The 22,148-nt window shown below is 35.6% G+C and overlaps 1 protein-coding gene across 1 annotated transcript in view; it reads left to right on the top strand.

Annotated features, from left to right (window-relative positions):
* RIMS2 (regulating synaptic membrane exocytosis 2) overlaps nucleotides 1-22,148 on the top strand; it is a 615,364-nt gene that overhangs the window by 383,670 nt on the left and 209,546 nt on the right. The window contains 2 exon segments of the mRNA XM_032591921.1: nucleotides 5,967-6,123; nucleotides 8,505-8,621. Coding sequence (XP_032447812.1) covers nucleotides 5,967-6,123; nucleotides 8,505-8,621 — 274 coding nt within the window.

The raw sequence follows: 22,148 nt of genomic DNA, 5'->3' as shown, positions 1-22,148 counted from the left end.
TCTTTTTTTTTGTGGGGAGAGAGGAAGAGTGTGAACAGGGGAGGGGCAGAGGAAAGGTGAATCTTTTCCTTTTTTTTAATGTTTATTTATTGAGAGAGAGAGAGAGAGAGAGAGAGAGAGAGCGAGCATGAGCAGGGGAGGGGAAGGGAGAGTGTTAGAGAGAGGGAGAAAGAGAGAGAATCCCAGGCAGGCTCCAGGCTGGTTGTTAGCCCAGAGCCAGACTTGAATTCATGAACCATGAGATTTCAACCTGAGAGAAATCAAGAGTGGGACACCTACCTGACTGAGCCATCCAGATGCCCCAGAAGGAAAGAGAATCTTAAGCAGGCTCCATGCCCGGTGCAGAGCCCAACAGGGGGCTTGATCCCACAACCATGAGATCATGACCTGAGCTGAAATCAGGAGTCAAAAATCAGACGCTTGACAGACTAAGCCACCCAGACACCCCAATGTTCTTTCTTTTAAAGCTCTATCGTTAACAATTCTTTCAACAGAGAATGAATGCTTCAGTCAATAGTTTAATAATTTGACTGTCAGATCAAGCATATCATCCTATATTTCTGTGAAATTTTTCCTAAGGCATTTTAAGTGTGAATTGTATATATACCTATACAGAGAAACTCCCTTACCCACCCCCCCATGTTAAGTAGCATTTTAAACAACTAGTATAAAAATATAAAATAAAATAAACAACTAGTATAAGTCAAGACACCAGTAATCTGTTAATACTTTGTTCCCCATATGCAGAGATTTGTTTCCAACTGCATATTACATACCTGTCAAATTCAAAGTATTAGTTGCAACCATTCAAAACCCTTTTTTAATGTGAACTATCAACCTTTTCTCAATAATGAACAGTTTCAGCTGCTTTATTTAGTTTTTCCAAGTTTCCAAGGCAGGTGTCTTGAAAATTAACTATGTCAGAGGTAATATTTCCCATTTGCTTACTTACTTTGTTTATTCTAAGTCAGAGGTAATTTTTACATTTGCATTGCTAATATTCTTCAAAGTAAATAGAATCTTTGATATTGAAATTTAGGTTTCTCAGGGAAGCAATTACTGGCATGGATTTTGTACTCCAATGGTATACCGAGTAGAAGAATGAGAATGGTTATAAACCAGTTATTCTTTGAACAAGTCGACTCACCCCACAATGCAGATAAATGGAATGTGTGTGTGTGTGTGCGCGCACGGTATGAGTTTATCGCCACTTAGACCATTAGTATTATTTTCTACTCTGACCTGAAACAATATGCAAATAAATGCACATAATTTATTTTCCAATGGGAAGGTAGAGTGATGTTTTGATAATTGGCTCTTAAACATCACATATAATATTCTGATTTCCTAAGCTAATTACCTAACCCCAATACTCATTTTTTATCACTTCTGAGTAGCTCTGTACATTATGAGTCATGAACATTTTCTTAAACCTCTATATTTCTGTTTAGTTTTCCTGTGACTGCATTATTTAAGTGTTCTTCTTATACCAACTCTTCCTCTTTTTCTCAATAGTCTCTCTTAAACTACGTGATCATCTCTTTTGTCTCTAAATATTCCCCTACCTTGGATTTCAGTGATGCTCTTTTTATAAATGACTCTCAAATCATTATCAACAGTCCTATTGTCTTTCCCAAGATTCTTTTCCATGTGTGTAACTGTTTGCCTATATGCCTGAAAATATTGTTATCTCCCCCTCTCCAAACTGGTAAACCTTCTAAACTTCTCTAACTCTTTGTAGGATACTCTTAACTTCCTAAGGAGCTAATCAAATGTTAAGATTCATTTATTTCTTCCCTTTTTTTGATCTTGTATCTGATCACAAATTGTTGTTGATTCATATTAGAATGTCCCCAGTCTCCATTGTTGGACTCTTTTCACTGTCTACATTCACTACTCTAGTGTTGACATCTGTTTAAAGTTCTGTGCCTTTGGGGCGCCTAAGTGGCTCAGTCGGTTAAGCATCTGACTCTTGATTTTGCCTCAGGTCCTGATCTCATGGTTCAGGAGTTCCAGCCCCACATCAGGATCCATGCTGACCGTCTGGAGCCTACGTGGGATTCTCTATTTCTCCCTCTCTCTCTTCCCCTTCTCTGCTCATGCTCATGCTCTCTCTCTCTCTCTCTCTTTCTCTCTCAAAAATAAATTAATAAACTTAACAAAAAACAATTAAAAATAATAAAGTCCCGTGCCTCTAAATAGCATCTTTATGCTAAAATTCCAACATGTCCAGTCAAAACTACTTATTTGTAGTCTAAATTTTTATTTTCCACTGCCCACTGGACATTTCTGCTTGGAAATGTAGTAGATATCTTCAACTTAACATGTCTAAGACTGAACTCCTAATCTTTCCCATCAAACCAATGGCAACTCCATTCTTTTTTTACTTGAATTAAAATTTTAGATTTGTTCTTGTTCTTCTCTTCCTCTTATCTCCGACATCAAATCTTATACAGAATGATCCCGATGCCTCTACTTTCAAAATATGTCCAGAATCTGACGACTTGCCATGTCTCCACTGCTGTCATCCTGGTTCGTCTTTTGCCTGACTTACTGCGTTGTCTCATTTCAGTCTGTTCTCAGCGTGGCAACTGTAGTGATCCTGTTTAAAGATAGGTCATATTCAGTTTCTGCTCAAAACCTCTAATGGGTTAAAATCACTCAAATCAAGGGGCGCCTGGGTGGCTCAGCTGGTTAAGCAGTCAATTTCGACTCAGGTCATGATCTCATTGTTCATGAGTTCGAGCCCCACATGGGGCTCTGTGCTGTCAGCATGGAGCCTGCTTTGGATCCTCTGTCCCCCTTTCTCTCTGCCCCTCCCCTGCTCACATTTTTTTCTCTCTCTCTCCCTCCCTCTCTCTCTCAAAAATAAACAAACATTAAAAACAATTAAAATCACTTAGATCAACTGCCAAAAATCTTTACAAAGTGACACAAGGCCCCCGTGATTTTCCTCCTTCCTCCAGGTGTCTCTGATCTCCTCCATTGCCTGCTTCACTCCAAGCACCCTCTTCTCCCTGCTGTTGTGAACATGTCAGACTGACTCCTATCTTGGGGTCTTTGCACTTGTCTTGGAACAACTCCTCTCTCTCTGTCCACTTGGCAAAGCATCTAACTTCCTTCAACTCTTTCTGAAATGTCAACTTCTCAGTGAGTCCCATCTACACCTGACAACGCTACATAAAATTGCAAAACGTTTCCCTGTTCTGGCATTTTGATCTCCCTTTACTCTGTTCTGTTTTCCTCTTAGCACTTTACCACCTTTAAACTTATCACATAATTATTTATTGGGATTTTTATTGTTTCCATCACTCCAACTGAAGCGTCAGCTCTACAAGGTCAAGGCTTTTAGTTTTGCTCACTACAGCACACAGAACAGCATCAGGCCTGCATGTACAATCATAAATACTTGTTGAATGAATGAATGAATGTCCTGATTTTTTCGGTGTGGTCTGTTGCCATCTCTAGTTGTCTTACTCCAGAGTTGTACTGCTAGCCGTACGTAGCTAATTTAATTGAAATTGATTTAACATAAATACATTAAAAATTCAATTCTTCATTAACCCAAACCAGATTTCAAGTGTTCAATAGTCATGAGTGCCTAGTGGCTACTGTATGGGACAGTGCTGATCGAGAACATCTTTACCATTCCAGAGAGTTCTGTTGGACAGTCTATTCTATGTTTTCTAAGATCAATTAATCTTGCTGCAATCTCTCTAACCTTTGGTTTGAATTGTATACTGCTGTCAGCTTCATATTCCTAAATGATTACTTAGATCATGAAAGATGAATGTGGTATTAGAGCCCAGAGAGAGCCTCGAAGTCCGATAGATTTTGCCTTAAATCCGAGCCCTAGTATTTGGCACCTAATTTCAATTCCCTAGTAAATGTCTTAATGTAAACTTTAGTTGCCTCAGGTATAAAATGGGGATAATATTATCTTCTTTGCCGAGTTGGTTCTATCACATCACTTATACATTCCCGGGAAAGCCTTGTGCTCTGCAAAATCATGGACCAAAAGATCAGACCATTCAAAACCCACGTAGCTTTGTAACCAAAACACTAAAAATAAAAATACAAGCACAATTTTTAAAAGTCACATTAAGTTTTAAGCAGTACAAATATTAGATGTAGGATTTGAAAATAAAATGAAGGTATCTGGGTGGAAGGAGTATGTCTAGAAGGAAAAGAGGGTAAGTCTGCAAAGTTATGATGTCAAGGGAAGTACTCACAAACACCAGGAAGAACCCATGCAATAAATACTTCTAAGACGGAGTTTGTGACCGAAGCCGGCCAAAAGGGAGAACATGGGATGAATGAGCATCATATGTGGTTCTGTATTTCTCGGGCTTTCTGCATCCAGCTTTGTTAATGTACTTTGCTTGCAGATGCTATTATTTGCTGGATGTAGTGGACACTGTTGGTGCCCCACCCATAACCCCTTTGCTTCAGCTGGTTTACCCGTCCTCCGCTACTGTGAATGTTGGCTGCTAAGAACTCACAGCTGCCCCCCTTTCCAGGGAATTGGCCTTAGACAAACAAAACAATCTCACCTAAGTCCCACTGGCAGTCTTCAGTCAGTGACTGGCTAACCTAGGAGCACAAAAGTCTAGGATCCTTGCCTCAAAGTCAGAGCAACACCGGTACAACTCATGTTCCAGAGGCTTCAGGGGGATCTGACTGAGGTCAATGCTTGTGCTTCGTTTCTTCCCATGCCCTCTTCTGCTCTTCTAATTCCTTTTTCCTGAGGCCACTCCTTCAATCATTCATGTCCACCCGCTTCTTTCTCTTGCTCTATTTCTCAGGAACCAACTTCAGATAATACTGCAGCATGTTAACATGTTGGGAAAAATCACACACGAACCAATACTTTCTCTGAGTTATTTCTGAAACAAGTGTTGTAGCAGAACACTTAGTAAAGTACCCAGCAGAGTTCCTGGCACATAGTGAAAAGTCAAAAGCAGCCATGATGAACACGATAAAGATAATGGTGGTGGAGATAATCTCACTTCCTGCTCAGAAACGTTCAGGTTTTTTTCCACGACAAGCCTCCTGATGTTTTAGATATAGACAACTTGAGTCAGACTTACCAAACTATTTCCCTACTTTTGCACCACATAGTACTGCTGTTTTTCTACCAACTTTGAATTCCTTCTACTTTCTTCCCATCTGTCAAATATCAATTGCTTTCCAAGATTCATTTGAGTTATATCACTTCTATTACACTTTTTTTCTAAGTGTGTCAAATCGTTGGGCTGTTTCCCTCCTCCGAATTGTCGTATTTTTATTTTCAGTCATCTATTGTATCTCAGCCCTGTCAAGCACTATAAGAAAAGCCATTTACACAGGTACTTCAGATAGTATTCAGAATGCTTTCTAATATTGTTTATCTCTTAAAGAAATAATCATAGACTTTTATGAACTTTTGTGAAGTTAATCGTTTTGAATATTTATAGTTGTTGAGACGTAACTGAAGCTCTTCTATTTCATTGAAGAGATGACAATGTTTTTAGAATAAACTTGCATCCTTTATTAAAGATAATTAACTGCCTACGGGCACCTGGGTGGCTCAGTCAGTTAAGCGTCCGACTCTTGATTTCGTCTCAGGTCATGATTTTATGGTTTGCGGAATCAAGCCCCATGTCGGGCTCCGCACTGACAGTGCAGAGCCTGCTTGGGATTCTCTCTCTCCCTGTCTCTTTGCACCAACCCCCTTCACTCTCTCTTTCCCTCTCAAAAATAAATAGACTTTAACAAGAAGATAATTCGCTATATATAAAAGTTTTAATCTACCTAGCACAATTAAAATATTTTTATATTATAGTACTATGTTTTGTTCATTATGCTTTACATTTCATAGAGTCAAAGACTTTCAACTTCACCAACATTTAATTTTTTCACTAAAGTACAAAATACAAAAGGACTTAGTGGGTAGATAACTGTACTTTTAATCTTTGTACCTTTAGATTATCGACACAATGGTCGAGATCTTCAAAGCTCAACATTATCAGTGCCAGAACAAGTAATGTCATCAAACCATTGCTCACCAACAGGATCTCCTCACCGAGTAGATGTTATAGGAAGGACTAGATCATGGTCACCTAGTGTCCCTCCTCCACAAAGGTAAGATACCATATACATTTTATTTGTAGGATGATATGAAAAACCTATTTATCACAAAGAATCATTACTAATCTCTAAAGGCAATAAATTCTGACAGAAAAAAAGTTACTGGAGGAAAAGCAAATATTCTCTTCAATAAACTAAATAGTGAGAGTCAAATAAAATATGGGCCACTTTGTAACTCTGGTTAAAGTATGTATTCTTTTAGGTGAGAGTTGAAGATTTTATTTTATTTTTTTAATTTTTTTTTTAACATTTTTTTTAATTTATTTTTTGAGACAGAGAGAGACAGAGCATGAACGGGGGAGGGGCAGAGAGAGAGGGAGACACAGAATCAGAAGCAGGCTTCAGGCTCTGAGCCATCAGCCCAGAGCCCGACGTGGGGCTCAAACTCACGGACTGTGAGATCATGACCTGAGCTGAAGTCGGACGCTTAACCGACTGAGCCACCCAGGCGCCCCAGAGAGTTGAAGATTTTAAAGAAGATCCCGCTTTCAGTTACTTATCCGTACTGAGCAGATCTAGTTAGAACCAATTAACTATACTCATGAGTGATATTAGTATTGATAATTTAAGAAATAGGAAAAAATAAACATCTGATGGGGTTTCTAGGTTAGGAGCAATCATGCAAAGAATTAAAAACGATGCACAGGTAGAGGGAAGAATGGCTCAGAAAACGTCCAGTGCCTGGTGGAAAACTCTAAGCAATCCTGTTAAAGACAGAGAGGCTTAAAGGAATAAGAGCCATGGAAATAATGTATTTATTGACAAGATATATTTACATGATTCACATTTTACATACGTTACATTTTACATTAAGAAAATTTGAACTCTTAGAATGATAGTCGTATAATGCCTATTTTAAATGAATAATTTAGTTTTAGCTTTAGAAATTTTCCTTGTAATCTTAATTTTACACATAGTATTGGACTAAGAGAACTTAAGATTGTTACATTTATAAATTTAATTTATTTAATATATATGAATATAAGTACTTAGAAAGTGTTTACTTAATTTAGACACCATTAAAGTAATTACAAAGAAAATATATTAAATTTATAAACATTGTTTAAATTGTCTGAAGATTTTGATTTTACTAAGTTTGTAAATGAGACTAAAACTATTAAAAGTCTTCTGAAAAGTAATTGCTTAAATGTGGTAGACCTATCAATAGAATATTTGTAATCTGAAATTTAAAGTTTAAGAGAGGGGCATCCGGGTGACTGGCCGGTTAAACATCGGACTTCAGCTCAGGTCATGGTCTCGCAGCTTGTGAGTTTGAGTCCCGCATCGGGCTCTGCGCTGACAGCTCAGAGCCTGGAGCCTGCTTCCGATTCTGTGTCTCCCCCTCTCTCTGCCCCTCCCATACATGTGCTCTGTGTCTCAATAATAAATAAATGTTTTTTAAAAATTGGAAAAAAAAATAGTTTGAGAGAGAACTGGATTTTGAATTTTAACTTTAATAAATTAAGCCATTCCTTATTTTTTTAAGTTTATTTATTTGTATTTGTCTTGAGACAGAGAGAGTTGGGTAGGAGAGAGAGAGAGAGAGAGAGAGAGAGAGAGAGAGAGAGAAGCCTAAGCAGGCTCTGCACATGCGCAGAGCTCCACACGGGCCTTGAACTCACGAACTGTGAGATCATGACCCCAGCCAAAATCACGAGTAGGACGCTTAACCAACTGAGTCACCTAGGTGCCCCACCATTCCTTATTTAAAAAGGAAAAAAGAAAAAAGAAGGATGCTTGACTTTTTACCAGGAAAAGAATATCTGAACATACCTAAAGAAAATAGGCAAAGTTTTAGAATACATTCAGCTACACCTAATAGAAAGCCCATAATAAGAGCTCATATAAGAAGTGTATTCTATCATGAAAACGAAGTGTGTAAGTAGACAATCCAGGCCAAGAATGTTAACTTTAAAAAGTCATCATTGATCAGTTATAAAGACTTCAGTTTAGATTGTAAAAAACGGATAAAAGTCATATCCCTAAGACAAGATACAGCAATATTAACTACAAGCAACATGCTGAACTCATTTTCTCCACACAGATTTATTCCTCCTTCTGTATTTTATATAAGAATTACTACTAGAAACCTGGGAGTTGTCCATTAATAATTCTGATAATTCTTATCTCTATCCCCATTGATATTAGCTTAGTTTTATGTTTATATCTGTTATAGCAACAATCTAACTTCCCTGTCAACCTCCAGTTGAAATGTATCCCATTAGCCAGAGGTTCAGTTAGTTAAAACAAAAATCTCGGACTTGACATTAGAGTGATTTTTGTCTTTTTCTACTTTCTTTATTAATAAACCTCATTTCTTAATGTAGTATATGATTATGGTTCATTAAGACATTTAATGGATTTTGCTATTTCAGTCGGAATGTGGAACAGGGACTTCGAGGAACACGGTCTACTGCTGGACATTATAATACAATTAGCCGAATGGATAGACATCGTGTGATGGATGACCATTATTCTCCAGATAGAGACAGGTAAATAGGATTAAATCCTATTAGAGCTTATTATAATCGCTGCCTTCAGGAAGAAGGTATTACCGTAAAATATTTTCATACTGAACTTGGATATTTGTCATCTCTTTTTTGAAAGCCATTTCCTTTACAATTCCTACATTCATTCTTATGACCACCAGGTAAAAAAAAAAAAAAAAAAAAAAAAAAAATGAAACCAACAAGAACAAACTTTTCATTGGTTTAAAAAAAAAATCACCTTGCTCTTGCCGTTTTGGTCCTTTGTTAACTCAAACCAGTTAAGTTAGTGAGTTTTCACATGAGGTTATAAGGACAATATAATGAAAATGACATGTTTTATTATTTTAACATTATCATAACCAATCATGACCTGTAAAAATACTTTGACGAGACAAGCCTGGTTTGTTTTGGAAACCGACACAGAAACTGATTCATGAAGAGGTTTTTCCTCATGGCTTTCAGTAAACCTGTTCCGCATCTTAAAGCATTATGGTTGTTGATTGCTGGATTTGGAGGAATTCTCTGAATTTGCTCCACTAAATGTGACATACTTAGAAATGACATATGTTTCAATGCATATGATAATTACTACTAGTTTGCTTTTAAGTTAAGCCAATTGATTAACCCTCTAATTCTTGGTTTGGTTATATATAAAATGAAAAATGCTATGATATTTCCCCCACACTATCAAATGGGTTTGAGATGAGGATTAGGAAGAAAGCTTAATTTACTCTTCAGAGAATATTATGATAAAATAACAAGGAAACTCAGAAGTCACTTTGTGTGCATCCTAAACCGATTTTTAAAAAGACATTTAAATCAACTGATGTGAGAAGTTCCCAATATTTATCATTGTCACTACTTATGAATTTAATTGTTTTTGTCTAAATCAAGGGTTATAGTCAATTCGGGCTTATAATTTTATAAGTGTGTTGAATACACTTTTCCAAAATAAAAGATAGGGAACATCTATCTATATTCTTCAATAGTGGCGAACAAGTACTGGCTTTTCTGTCTGAGATCTAAGAAGTAGGAAGTTATTAAATTAATATCTTTATGAGTTGTCAAATGAAAGTTAATGTAGTATTTTATTTCTTATTTCTTTGTCATTTCTTTAACTTTTTCATCGTGATCTGTGTTTTTAGGGGTAATTATAGATATGGTACCTATAGAAATGGTTTCACATCAAGTACAATACTAAGTGAAAGATCCCTTGTTGGCATGATTAGGAGTTGGAAGGAGTCATATTAGGCTGGGTGAACGAGTACTTTTGTTGCCTTATAGAATTCTAATGAGTTTGATAATCTCTGGAAATTATTCATGTAGCAGTTCATAAACTCTTTGCTGTTTGAAAGATTGTTAAGGACACGACAAAAGAAAAAAATGTCTGAAATGACTTTAAATCCTTCAAGTTTATGTAAAGTTTTTCTTTAAGGATAAATGGACCTGATATTTTCTCTGAAGACAATATGGTCTAAATCATGCAGAGAAGAACAGATTAAAATTAACCTCTTGAATTATCCTCACAAACAAAATTGTCACTATTATATCAAACACATAATAATTTATCAATATTTTAAGACAAAAGGCCATAGTATTAATGTTAAAAAAAAGTTGCTGTTCAATCCTTGGTATATAGTTAATATAGTCATAATTGATATGTCATTTTATTTTTCTTGTTTATTTTATAACTTTATGAATCTTCAGTTTGGCAAAATGTTCAAATAATTAAGAGGTTTTGGAAGCATTTGATCCCTGAAGTTTCAGCAAGTCTTTAGAGTGCTATAGATTACCAGATTATAATTACTCCTAATTGGGAGATGTTTAAAATTTTTTTTTTAATTTTTTTTAACATTTATTTATTTTTGAGACAGAGAGAGAGAGAGAGAGAGAGCATGAACAGGGGAGGGTCAGAGAAAGAGGGAGACACAGAATCTGAAACAGACTCCAGGCTCTGAGCTGTCAGCACAGAGCCCGATGCGGGGCTCAAACCCACAGACTGCGAGATCATGACCTGAGCCGAAGTCGGACGCTTAACCGACTGAGCCACCCAGGCGCCCCTAAAATTTTTTTAATTAGTAAAATAGAATTTCTTTTATATAGGACTACAAAACTATTTCTAATATATTAGCTCTGAGTTATCTGTGTAATAATTACTTATTAACATGAGGAATCAAAAATCAAAAAGTATAGTATTATCCATGTTAGGTAGCCTATCACATTATTAAACAATGGGTTCTTGATTTCTGTTTTATCCTTTATATTCTAAATATTCTAAAAGATTTTCAATAATAGAATGCATGTGAAGGCATCGTAATTTTTATGCACTGTTTAGAAGGTTAGAATACCCTAGAAGTCTTGCAGTGAATTTTTGTGAATAGCATTTTATAGAGTCAGTCAGTAATACTGTTAATTAAAAAACCTAAAAGAGAATTTCCTTTGAGATAGTAAGTAAAATTTAGGCATTTTGAGGAGTGCATTAACTTTTCTTGTCAGTAATAATTGGTGCACTGGACCAGAATATTCTATTTAATATACTCTTTTCTTTTATAGGATTTGGAACCAAATGGCATTGGGTTAGAATTTAGGCTTTTTATTACTTGCTAGCTGTGTTACTTTGGGAAAATTAACATGTTTGACGCTTGATTTCTTTATCTATAAAATTAGAACATAGTACTAACTTCATAGAGTTGTTGGGTAGATTAAATGACACAGCACCTCCAGTTGCAATACTGAATTGGATATTTGTACTCAAAACGTGTGCCTTACCTTTAACATTTTAGAGAATCTTGTGGCTTACAGATAAGTGACATTTTAATGTGCCTATTAAGTAGAAATATGAGAAATCAGTTAATACAGGTATTTGTAAAAAAAGCTTTAGAGCGTAGAAACATGAGTTGGACCTTGAAAAACGGAGAGGTTTATTCAGGAGAGAGCAAGAGCATAAATACAGAGGCAGAACACATATATATATCAGAAAGACCCAGTGTGAATGAAGACTTGACATATTGGAAAGTTGTGCATAAAGATAATGACTTTTACATTGGCTATATTGGATGAAAAATACTACTATTCGGCATTAATTTATAGTATCTGGCTAAACTAAGTGATATGAGGAAATATAGTATTCATATCCTTATAGGTGGTGTTAAAAAGAATCCTATATCAACATTTGATTGGATCTTTATATCTCTGCACATCTCTGTTATCATTAGTCAAAATCCTATTCTGTGTTGAAAAGAAAATAGGTTCTTTACAAGTAACTCAGAAACTTGGATGCAGGGCTGTTAGCTAAAATGATGAATTATAACATTATTCATCTTCTTCTCCATCCCCCTGCCCCCATGCTTTTTGGATCATTGTTTCTCTGGTAAATCCTGGTAACTACTACTAGGAACATAATTTTCCTGGGACAACTTATGTGGCTTTCATATTAGAAATCACTTCAAGAGCTTGTTTACATGAGTTAAGTTAGTATTAGAATAATTATAGAGTACTAGATAATATTTCTGTAACATGTCAGAGATATCCTGCAGTATTCATTTTTATGTCTGTCCTGGAGACCAAAATATATTGGGTACCTTTAATTTTATGCAGTATACTTTTAGGATAATGACAAAAAATACTATTAACACTGGCCTAAGATATATTATTTCGGAAGTGTTTTTCTGTTGTGCATTTATATTCTAAAAAGAAAAATGCCATGTTATGTGGATCTCTAGGATACCTCACACACTTAGGCCATTTCTCTACTTTTTGTCAGCCAACCAGCTACCAGAAAGTGTCCAACTGACCCATAACTATTTATTGTTTTCTTGGTCTTTTTAGTTATCAACTATGAGGGAACCATATCTCTGAAAGTTTGAAAATACAGAGAAAGTAAATGAAAAAAAAAACCTCTCGTTGCAAAAATAATACGTTTTATTTATTACACTTCAGGAGTAAATTTTAACATACCTCGATCATACTGAATTAATTTTAGGAACTACAAAGTAGCAAAACATTAACAATATAAAAGACACAGAACAGAAAGCTTTGCATTAAGGTGAGATTGTTGGAAACTTTGCTTTCAAAAGCTATAGGTTATTTCAGAATGAGATATTTTATTTCCTCCTTTTGCAGTCCTGTTTGTTTGGTGGTTTTTAAAAGGGGACCTTCAGGCTCATCTGATAGAATGGAAGGATAATTCATTATAAATACAATTTTGTTCTGTCATTGAAGATTTTATTTCTTAATAAGACTCGAAGTATGTCTAGAAATTGGGTCAGTAATCCAGTTCACTTCTTTGAATACTGAGAATTTCCATTATGATTTTTGAATCTTAATCCCTTTTTTCAGTTTTTAAAATTTAGTATTTTTTTTAATTTTCTATTTTTTTCTTTTACTCTGCTCAACTTTTTTAAAAAATTCAAAAAGATTGGATGAATTACGATTTTTAACATAATTTTTTAAGTCATTACTTAACTCATTATGTATATTCAAGACAGTAGTGTTTGCTTAGGTTTAATAATTCCATTAATCTTGGAAGAAAAGTAAGCATGGTTTAATTGAGAAGAGTAAATGAAATATTTTTAAATTGTACCGAGTGGATGTGGCAAAGAGTCTTAGATAAATCTCTGGATCTTAGGTAGATTTTACTACCAAAACAGTGTGGTTCATTTTATGTACTAGTCATCCATGCATTTTTTATAGTTTTCAACAGAATCTTAAGGGGGATCATGACCAGATTAGGTTAAGAGGAATAACATGACTATAGAAAAGTATGCATTCCAAGTTCTCCAGAGAAACAGAACCAGTAGAATAGATAGATAATAAGGAATTGGCTCCCACAGTGATGGAGGAGGTTGAAAAGTCCTCCCATCTGATCTATGCACCCTGGAGACCCATGAAATGATAGTATAATTCAGTCCAGGTCTGAAGGCCTGAGAACCAGGGAAGCCAGGAAATCCTCGTGTGAGGGCCAGAGAGATAAGACATGTCCAGCTCTAAAATGAGGCAGGAAAAAGGGAGGAATTCTTCCTTCTGCCTACTTTGTTTTGCTGTGACTCTCACCAGATTGTATGATGCTCACTCAGACTGAGAAGGACAATCTACTGAGTCCACTGATTCAAATGTTAATAACATCCGGAAACATCCTCAATGACACACCCAGAAATAACACTTAATATGAGCATTCCTCAGGCTATTTAAATTCACTATCACAAAAAGGGAAATAAACTGATGTTTGACAAAGGTAGTCCTCCCTTAATGTTTCCTTTTTCTTTGTAGAGACAAAATTAATCACAGGCTCCTCAAGGAAAATGTAAGAAATTGGATGACAATATATATGTTCTATGAATTTGAAAATTTTAATAAGCTTTGAAGTTTACCTCTTTTCATTGGTCAAGTTATTTTCAGAGAAAATCTATTTGTTCTTAAGGCAATAAATCCCAACATCACAACTGTTGGGTATTATTTCCACCCTGTAGAGCCAGGAAATTCTTTTCTGAATACTGTTTTATTTATTTTCTTATACTACAGAAGTTTGTATTTTACATTTCTATTTACATTTCTAGAATGTCTCTATGATTATGTGAACCATTGCTGTTTTTGGAGGCTCACCATGAAAATAGCATAATTCTGTTTTTACTTTTTAATTCAATCCAAAATGTACTGATTGAGTGTGCAAAGATTTAAAATAGACATTATCCTGGCCTAGATAAACAGAAGATCCAACTAATTATACCAGCTCATATATCCCAACTAATTATATAATATACCAACTATTTATAAAACATAGAAGACTGTAAGGCCTAAGTATAATATTATTAGAACAGATTGGAGAGAGAATTACTTGCTTGAGTATTGGAAAAAAGCTTCAAAGGCAAATTGGACTTTAAAGATCAAGTAGAATTTTCAAAGGCCATGAAGTGGGGACATGGTGAGAATGATGGCATTCTTTGCAGAGTGATGAGCACTAACAAAGTCTTGGAGTCAGGAGAGTGGGGGGAGGGGGTATATTTAGAGAATCTTCCATGGTCTGGTGTGTCTAGATAAAATATTATAGTAGGGGAGATAGGAAGTGATAGGATATGAAGATTGAAGGTAGTTTAGAACTTAATTAGTATGCCATGTAAGGGAATATATATACTTATATTTGATATGTGAAACCATTGAAGGATTTGGAGCAAAGTTTGTACATGATCAGAAGCATAATTTGCAAATATACTTCAAATAGACAGAGTGAAGAATAGATTACATCAGGAAAGGGTTGGTTTTGAAGGAAGGGAAACGGTAGATTATTTCAGTAGACTTGGTAAGCCTGATTTATGGTAGTGGCAGAAGAAAAAGAAGAGATAAATCTGAGTTATTTAGGCATCAGAACTAGCAAGGTTTATAAATCAATTAAATGTGGAAAATAAGGAAAATGGAGGAGTTAAACTATGAGATTTAAAAAAAAAATTTTTTTAATGTTTATTTTTGAAAGAGAGAGAGAGAGACAGAGCTTGAACAGGGGAGGGGCAGAGAGAGAGGGAGACACAGAATTGAAGCAGGCTCCAGGCTCCAAGCTGTCAGCACAGAGCCCGACACAGGGCTTGAACTCACAGACTACAAGATCATGACCTGAGCTGAAGTTGGACGCTCAATAGACTGAGCCACCCAGGCACCCCAAATTATGAGATTTTTAAAAGTTGGTTTATTAAGTAAATATTTAAATCCTTAGTTAAAACGGGGATTACGGGAAGAGGAATACTAAGTTTCAAGGGAGAGTTTACTATATTTGAAGCTAGAGGGTCTTTTGGAGATCGTGGAGTCCTAGATTCTAAAGAGGTACCTGAAGGATTGCTGTTGTAGATTAAGGGTGAAGCCGAATGCATAGGGACTAATCCCCTCACACCCTTGTTAGCCAGTCATTCTGATTTTATTGGATTCCTAATTGCTGGTTTTACATAAAAATCTGTTCAAAAAAAAAAAACAAAAAAAAACAGTGATCTTCTGTTCAAAAAGAAAGTTTAAAAACCACTGCTCCAGCCCCCTCATTTCACAAATGCAGCACCAGACGTCCAAATAGGCAAGTGTCTTGTTCAAACCTCAAAATTAACATGTGTTTTTCTGAAGTATCTACATGACACTCAGGCAGCCATGTGGAGAGCCCAGGAAGCAGCTGGGAATGTGCTGTGAAACCCAAAGAAAAATGAAAGCTAAAAAAAGTGAGAGTTTACAACTATAAAAGCAAATAATATTATCCAGAAAGAATGTGTTGGAATATAAAGTTTGAGGAACACATCTTGGGAACCCATTGCCTCTAAGGAATAAAGAGAGAGAGAATCCAGTAAATGAAATGGGTAAAGAAGCAGTTAGCTAGACGGGAGACCAGGCCATAAGAGCCTGAATTTTGGCTTAAGGAAGACCTAAGTTTGAATCCCAGTCCAGCTACTTACTATCTGGCTGTGGGCAGATACTCACAGCCTCAGTTGTTTGGTCTGTGGCAATACTAGACCCTACCTCAAAGAGTTGTTATGAGAAACAAATGAGATAAAGTTGACAAAACTTTAATGGAGTACTTGTTACATGGTTAAGTGTTACATAAATACTATTTAAAAACATTTTTTAATGTTTATTTTATTTTTGAGAGAGAGAAAGAGAGAGAGAGAATGGGGAAGGGGCAGAGAGAGAGAGAGGGAGACACAGAATCTGAAGCAAGCTCCAGGCTCTAAGCTTGGCACAGAGGCCAATGTGGAGCTCAAACCCACAAACCGCGAGATCGTGACCTGAGCCAAAGTCAGATGCTTAACCAACTGAGCCACCCAGGTGCCCCTATAAATACTATTTTTAATAGCCAGAGAGAATCATGTTTCAAAAACCAAGAGAAGAGAGAATGTCAAGAAGAGGTTGAAAATCAGTGTGTAACACCATAAATAAATGTAATATGATGAAGATCAAGAAGTTGAAGGATTTTTTTAGGATTTCACAGGTAACATTCACAGGATAGCTTCAAGGGAAATGTAGAGGTTGCAGTCACATCATGGTAAGCTTAAAGCATGAACGCATGATGAAGTGGTGACAAGAATTGTAGATGTGGCTAAGATGTCGAATGTTGTGAAGGAAAGTCAGAAACATGCAATATTTTGAGAGGAAGGCGAGATCAATGAAGGGTTTATTTTTTAGGATTAAATGCAGTTCAGGAAAGGAAGGCATGAAACAGTCATGAATGATGGAAGGTTATGTGGGAAGTTAGGATTACAAGTAGAGAAGTTTCTTCCTTAGGCGCAAAAAAAAATGGCAAGTGAAGGTATAAATATATGTACTCTATAGTTAGAGATAAAATAGGGAAGTTGAGAGAGTTCAAGGTTGTTTTCTTTTTTTTTTTTAACTGGAATATAGTGATCATCTGCCAAAATTAAGAGTTTTGTCATGAAAGGTTCTAAGAAGATAAAAGGGTTAAATTAGCGCTATGGAAAGAAGAGAATCAACCACAGATGGGTAAAGTGGTCATGGGGCATGAAACATAGCACAGCCAATAGTATGTTATAAACATATAAAACAACACAGTGAATGTTTTATTATTATTTTATTATTTTCTTCTTAAACTTTCTCGTTATTTTATTATTTTTTTCTTCTCTTTCCTCCTAAAAAAAGGGAAAGCAACTATGTTGTATGACATTTTATAGATGGTGCTAAAGATGTTTGAGTGATAATTGATAAGATTTTGTTTTGAAATCTGATTGGTTTAAATCTTGATTTGTTATCTTTTTTGGTGTGTTTGTTTTGGAATACTTAGCTATTTTAACCTTTAGCACTGCCATATACAATGGACATTGGGAGGAAGGAGCAAGCTTTCTATTAACAATTTTCATTTGCTTTGCTTACTATCTGCTTATCTTTTTTGAATCTCACTTTTTAAAATTAAACTATACCTTTTCATTTCTTTCCTGAGTCTCATTTTTATTCTTGTTTCTGCCACGCTTGCAGTCAGTTTCTTACTCTACCTCGCTCCAGATACAGTCAGACCATTGAACACCATCACAGGGATGGCAGGTATATTTTTCTTACAATTGAGTCTGTTCATAGAATTGCATGTGCCTGTCTGTTGATATGATAGAATTCACTTCTGTTTCTGTTTTTTTATATATACATATATGATTATTAATGAAATATAGAAATATTATCTTACTATAAAATAGTAGAAAATATAGCATATGTAAATATTTTAATTGCAGTAAGAGGTCAAAAATATAGCTTTCCTTAATGAGCTAGTATCCTTTCTTGGATCATTCTAAAAATTTGGTTCATCAGAAATTACAGTTAACTCTTGATTATCTGGAAGGATAGAATAACAGTATTTTAAAAAATTAATTGCATTTAACTGACCACCTTCCTCAGCAGAGTTCATAATTATATATATAGAAGGAACTGATTGATTTTTATATATCTTACAATCTGATTCCCCATCTCCCCCTCACCACAATTGAGGAATCAGTCCTGTAAGTACTTAGGTTGAACTGATCAGTTTATGGTTACCTTGTCCAAGGTGGCTGTGATCTACTCATTGGTCATAGATAGTCCTGGATCCATGGAGAATATTGGGTGTGGGGGAAAATCCTTATTCATTTCTACTTTTCCACCATTCTCCTTATATTGAAGGGAAATATCAGTTACTTGGCATTTAACAGAAAGAAGGATAAACTAGAAAGAGAAGGGAAAGAACGTCTCCAAAAGCTTACAGTTTCTCAAGGCTCTATGTAGCTTCAGGGATTTGAACTGGTTCTGTGACATCATTTTGAGTCCCTGAAGACAGAGAAGAGAATGGCGGTGATAATGTGGCAGGTTCAGCTAGTATAGATAAAGGATTATGTGCTGTACTCACTCTATTGTTTCAAAGTGATTTGGGTTATGTGTGACCACTTTTGTACTATTAATTTATTAAGAGTTATTAATTTAAAAGTTTAGAAAAAATAATTGAAACTAATGAGTAAATTCCTAAGGATTGAATTCATGTAGATAAATGTGGAAGGAAACATAAGAGATAACATCAACAATAAATACCTAATGACTCAAGTTTTGTGATGTCTTTCAGTAAATGTAATTGACATTTACTGCCTTCCAGTTTGTTATATGATAGTGATAATTGCTGTATTATATTGTGTTTTGCATTTTCTCAGCCTCTTTTCTGTTATTTTGCTTTGATACTAAATAATTCTTTTTTGTTACATCTTTTACTGTTACTTTTGCTCTATATTATTTTTGACTATTTTGGAGTTGCAGTGGTTACACACGTCATAAAAATGTGAAGAAATAGTTACATAACTCCTCATAATTGACCAAGACCTTCCTTAAAGTGGATACCATGAACGAGACATTACTGATTATAGGCTTATTCTAATTACTCTAGTATCTTCCTTTAACTGTGAGTTAAAATCTTGTACCACATTAGTTTTTGTTAATATTCTATTTATCTTCATTATTAATAAGCAGATTGCTTTATATTATTTGTTCTTTCAACAAACCAACATACGTAGAATCAGTTCTTGATCAGCTCTGGGTTGGTCATTAATTTCATATACTTACCCAAATTCTGACCTCTAGCCTAGCAGGATACATTTCTGAATTGCCTTTTGGGCCATAATTTTGTCTATGGTCAGGAAACACAATATCATTAATGTTTATATTAAAGTAAAACACAGTTAGGAAAATCAGTTTTAGAAAACAAGTGATCAAATATCCTACTGTAAGATTTGCCATCATTTAAATGATGCCAGTGTGTGAGGCTAATGTACACCTACTCCTAGATAAATTGGGTGGATTTTGTAAGAATGAAATTCTTTAGTTGCTTTTAAAAATACTCTCTCTCATCATTACCAGTTTGATGCATAAAAAAGAATGTGTGTACATTGTAAAGCATAATGATAAAATGAACATCCATGAATCTATTACCCAAACTGAGAACCAGAATAATATGGTTTTATTTATTGCATCTACCTGTAAGATCTTTGCCTATGGAATCCATATGCCTCTTCCACTGAAATAGTAAACACTATACTGAATTTTCAGCTTAACATCACCTTCCTTTGCTTTTTTTTAAAGGGACTTTGATAATTTGTTTTCACTCTGCTAACTTTTTGAGTTACTCAGTCCTTCTGATCCTCACTTCAGTCCACTATGAGATTCTGGGATTATTGAAGATATACATGTATCCCTACCCTGAGTTTATTACCATAATATTCTAGGCATCTTGTCTTTAACTCAACCTCTGTACCTTTGTATATAGATCATCTGGTGACTTCTTGATTAATCCATTTTATTCACGGAAGATTTTAGCACCTGGCTTTAGTCTTCCTTTTCATAATCCCTGCCATCCGCCAGAATGATGTTAGTATTCACCTGAATGATTTATTCAGCACCCACTCTCTTTCTTGGCCATCTCAAATTGGAGGTAGTGAATTATCCCCAATTCTACTTTAGTCAGTCACTGCCATAGTCATACTCTGAATCTTATGTGAAATTGTTCTACCTTTAAAATCTTAGGGACTCCTGGGTGGCTCAGTCGGTTAAGCATCCGACTTCGGCTCAGGTCATGATCTCACAGTCGGTGAGTTTAAGCCCCGCGTCGAGCTCTGTGCCAACAGCTCGGAGCCTGGAGCCTGCTTCCGATTCTGTGTCTCCCTCTCTCTCTGACCCTCCCCCATTCATGCTCTGTCTCTGTCTCAAAAATAAATAAACATTAAAAAAAATTTTTTTTTAATTCTTAATTCACATAATTTGTTCTTGGACCAGAACTACACATCATTCTCTCGTATATATTTTTTACTGAACTACTTTTACCTTACTAGTTCTTTTATCTCAATAGAGAACTCCACTCTCTTGACACCTTTTCCTTTTCCTATTAGTCTCCACTTTACTTACTTATATATCCAGAGGTGGAATCCGTTCTTAGAAATATCCACATTTCCCTTGCTACGTTGTTCTTCTTTTACCTATTTGACAGAGTTGAAATCTGGATCCGTCTCTTTCTCTTGCGGAATGGTTTTGAACTAAATTTTCCAAATTTTCTCCAACTCACCTCCTTGAGCCAAAATAACTGAACACTTACAGGAAATGTGATCTCTTTATTGAGAGTTGTGGGAAAAAAGAAAGGAAGGAGGGAGGGAAAGAAGGAAGACAGGAAGCAGGGGTGGGGGGGAGGGGGCGGTGGGAGAGAAAAGAAAATTAGCACCAACCCTCTAAGTGTCCAGTTTCCCAGCCCAGATTTCAAGGTGGCATTTACTGCAATAGTCTGGGAATTCCTCTTCTGGGATAAGTATTATGTTAACAGCTCCAAGTGGATTGTAGTTTAGCTATATGAAATCTGCAATTATCTGATTAGAATGAATGTAGCAAACTCCACATGGCGTCCCCAGTCTGTGAAGAATCAGAACCTTGGTCTCTTTACCCCAACGTTGTAAAATGAAAAATTATGAAGGCAGTCTCTTTGGAAGAGATGAATAGAGGCTTAAATAATATTTGCTAAACTTTTATATTGTTTCGGGAGACAAATATTAACTAATAGTAGGAATCAAAACACTTTTTCTTCTGACCCAGTTATGCTAACCAGCACAAATTGATCTCCGAGTCACTGTGTATTTTTAAACACAGTCAACCTTTAAACCAACATTTAGAATGGATATCATGTTACCTTGTGTTAATGTCCCTTTATTAAGACATAGCCTTAATTTTAGTAAATATACCTTTTATATTTAAAAATTTACTCCCACACCTTACTTTTTTTCCCCCTAGTATTTACCTCTACTTAAAGCTATGCACAACATACTAAGGAATCACTGATGTTTGGCAACATGGTGGTAGTAAACATTATGTAGCAATGTCATGGAGGAGACAGCTAGGCTATAACTTGAAAGGGGAATTGGAATTATTTAGATTTATATAGAGGTAAGGTAGGATGTCAGTGGAATTCTAAAGAAATGTATGAGTAAAATTACTAAAGTAATACATATCATGTTTTAGTGCTGTTGAAGCATTATCCACAAGGCAGGGAATAGCAAAAAATAAATCTGGAATGATAGAGATGGTCCCTGTTACAGATAACTTGTATGTTCTATTAAGGAATTTACATCTAAGACTGTAAGTGATGAAGGTACTTCAAAGAGTTTTAATTAGGAGATGGCTATAATATACTTATTCACTCTAGAATAATTACTCTAGAGACTGTATGGGATGATTGAAAAAAGGGGTGGGAAAGAAAAGCATGCATAAGGATATTTGCAGAACTATCTCTGGGCAGCAGAAACCTCTTTGAGCACCTGAACTAAGTAAGGTAATAGATGGAGAGATAGAAAGAAGACCAGAGATTTAATCAATTGAAATCAGTAATATGTGGTAAATAATAGGACTTGGACGTTGAGGGGGAGCAAAGAGTCAAGGAACACTATGAGCCTTCTAGTTTGGGTAACTGGATGCATGTAGTACCTTAACAAAGGTGAGTATCAAAGGGGAGGAATGTTTGGAGAGGAATTAGTTTAAGTGAGGGACAAAGGGGAGGAATGTTTGGAGAGG

Source organism: Lynx canadensis, chromosome F2, assembly GCF_007474595.2.
Source record: "Lynx canadensis isolate LIC74 chromosome F2, mLynCan4.pri.v2, whole genome shotgun sequence".
NCBI classification, from domain to species: Eukaryota; Metazoa; Chordata; class Mammalia; order Carnivora; family Felidae; genus Lynx; species Lynx canadensis.
The sequence above is the reverse complement of the archived record's forward strand: the minus strand, read 5'-3'. Positions and strand labels throughout refer to the sequence as shown.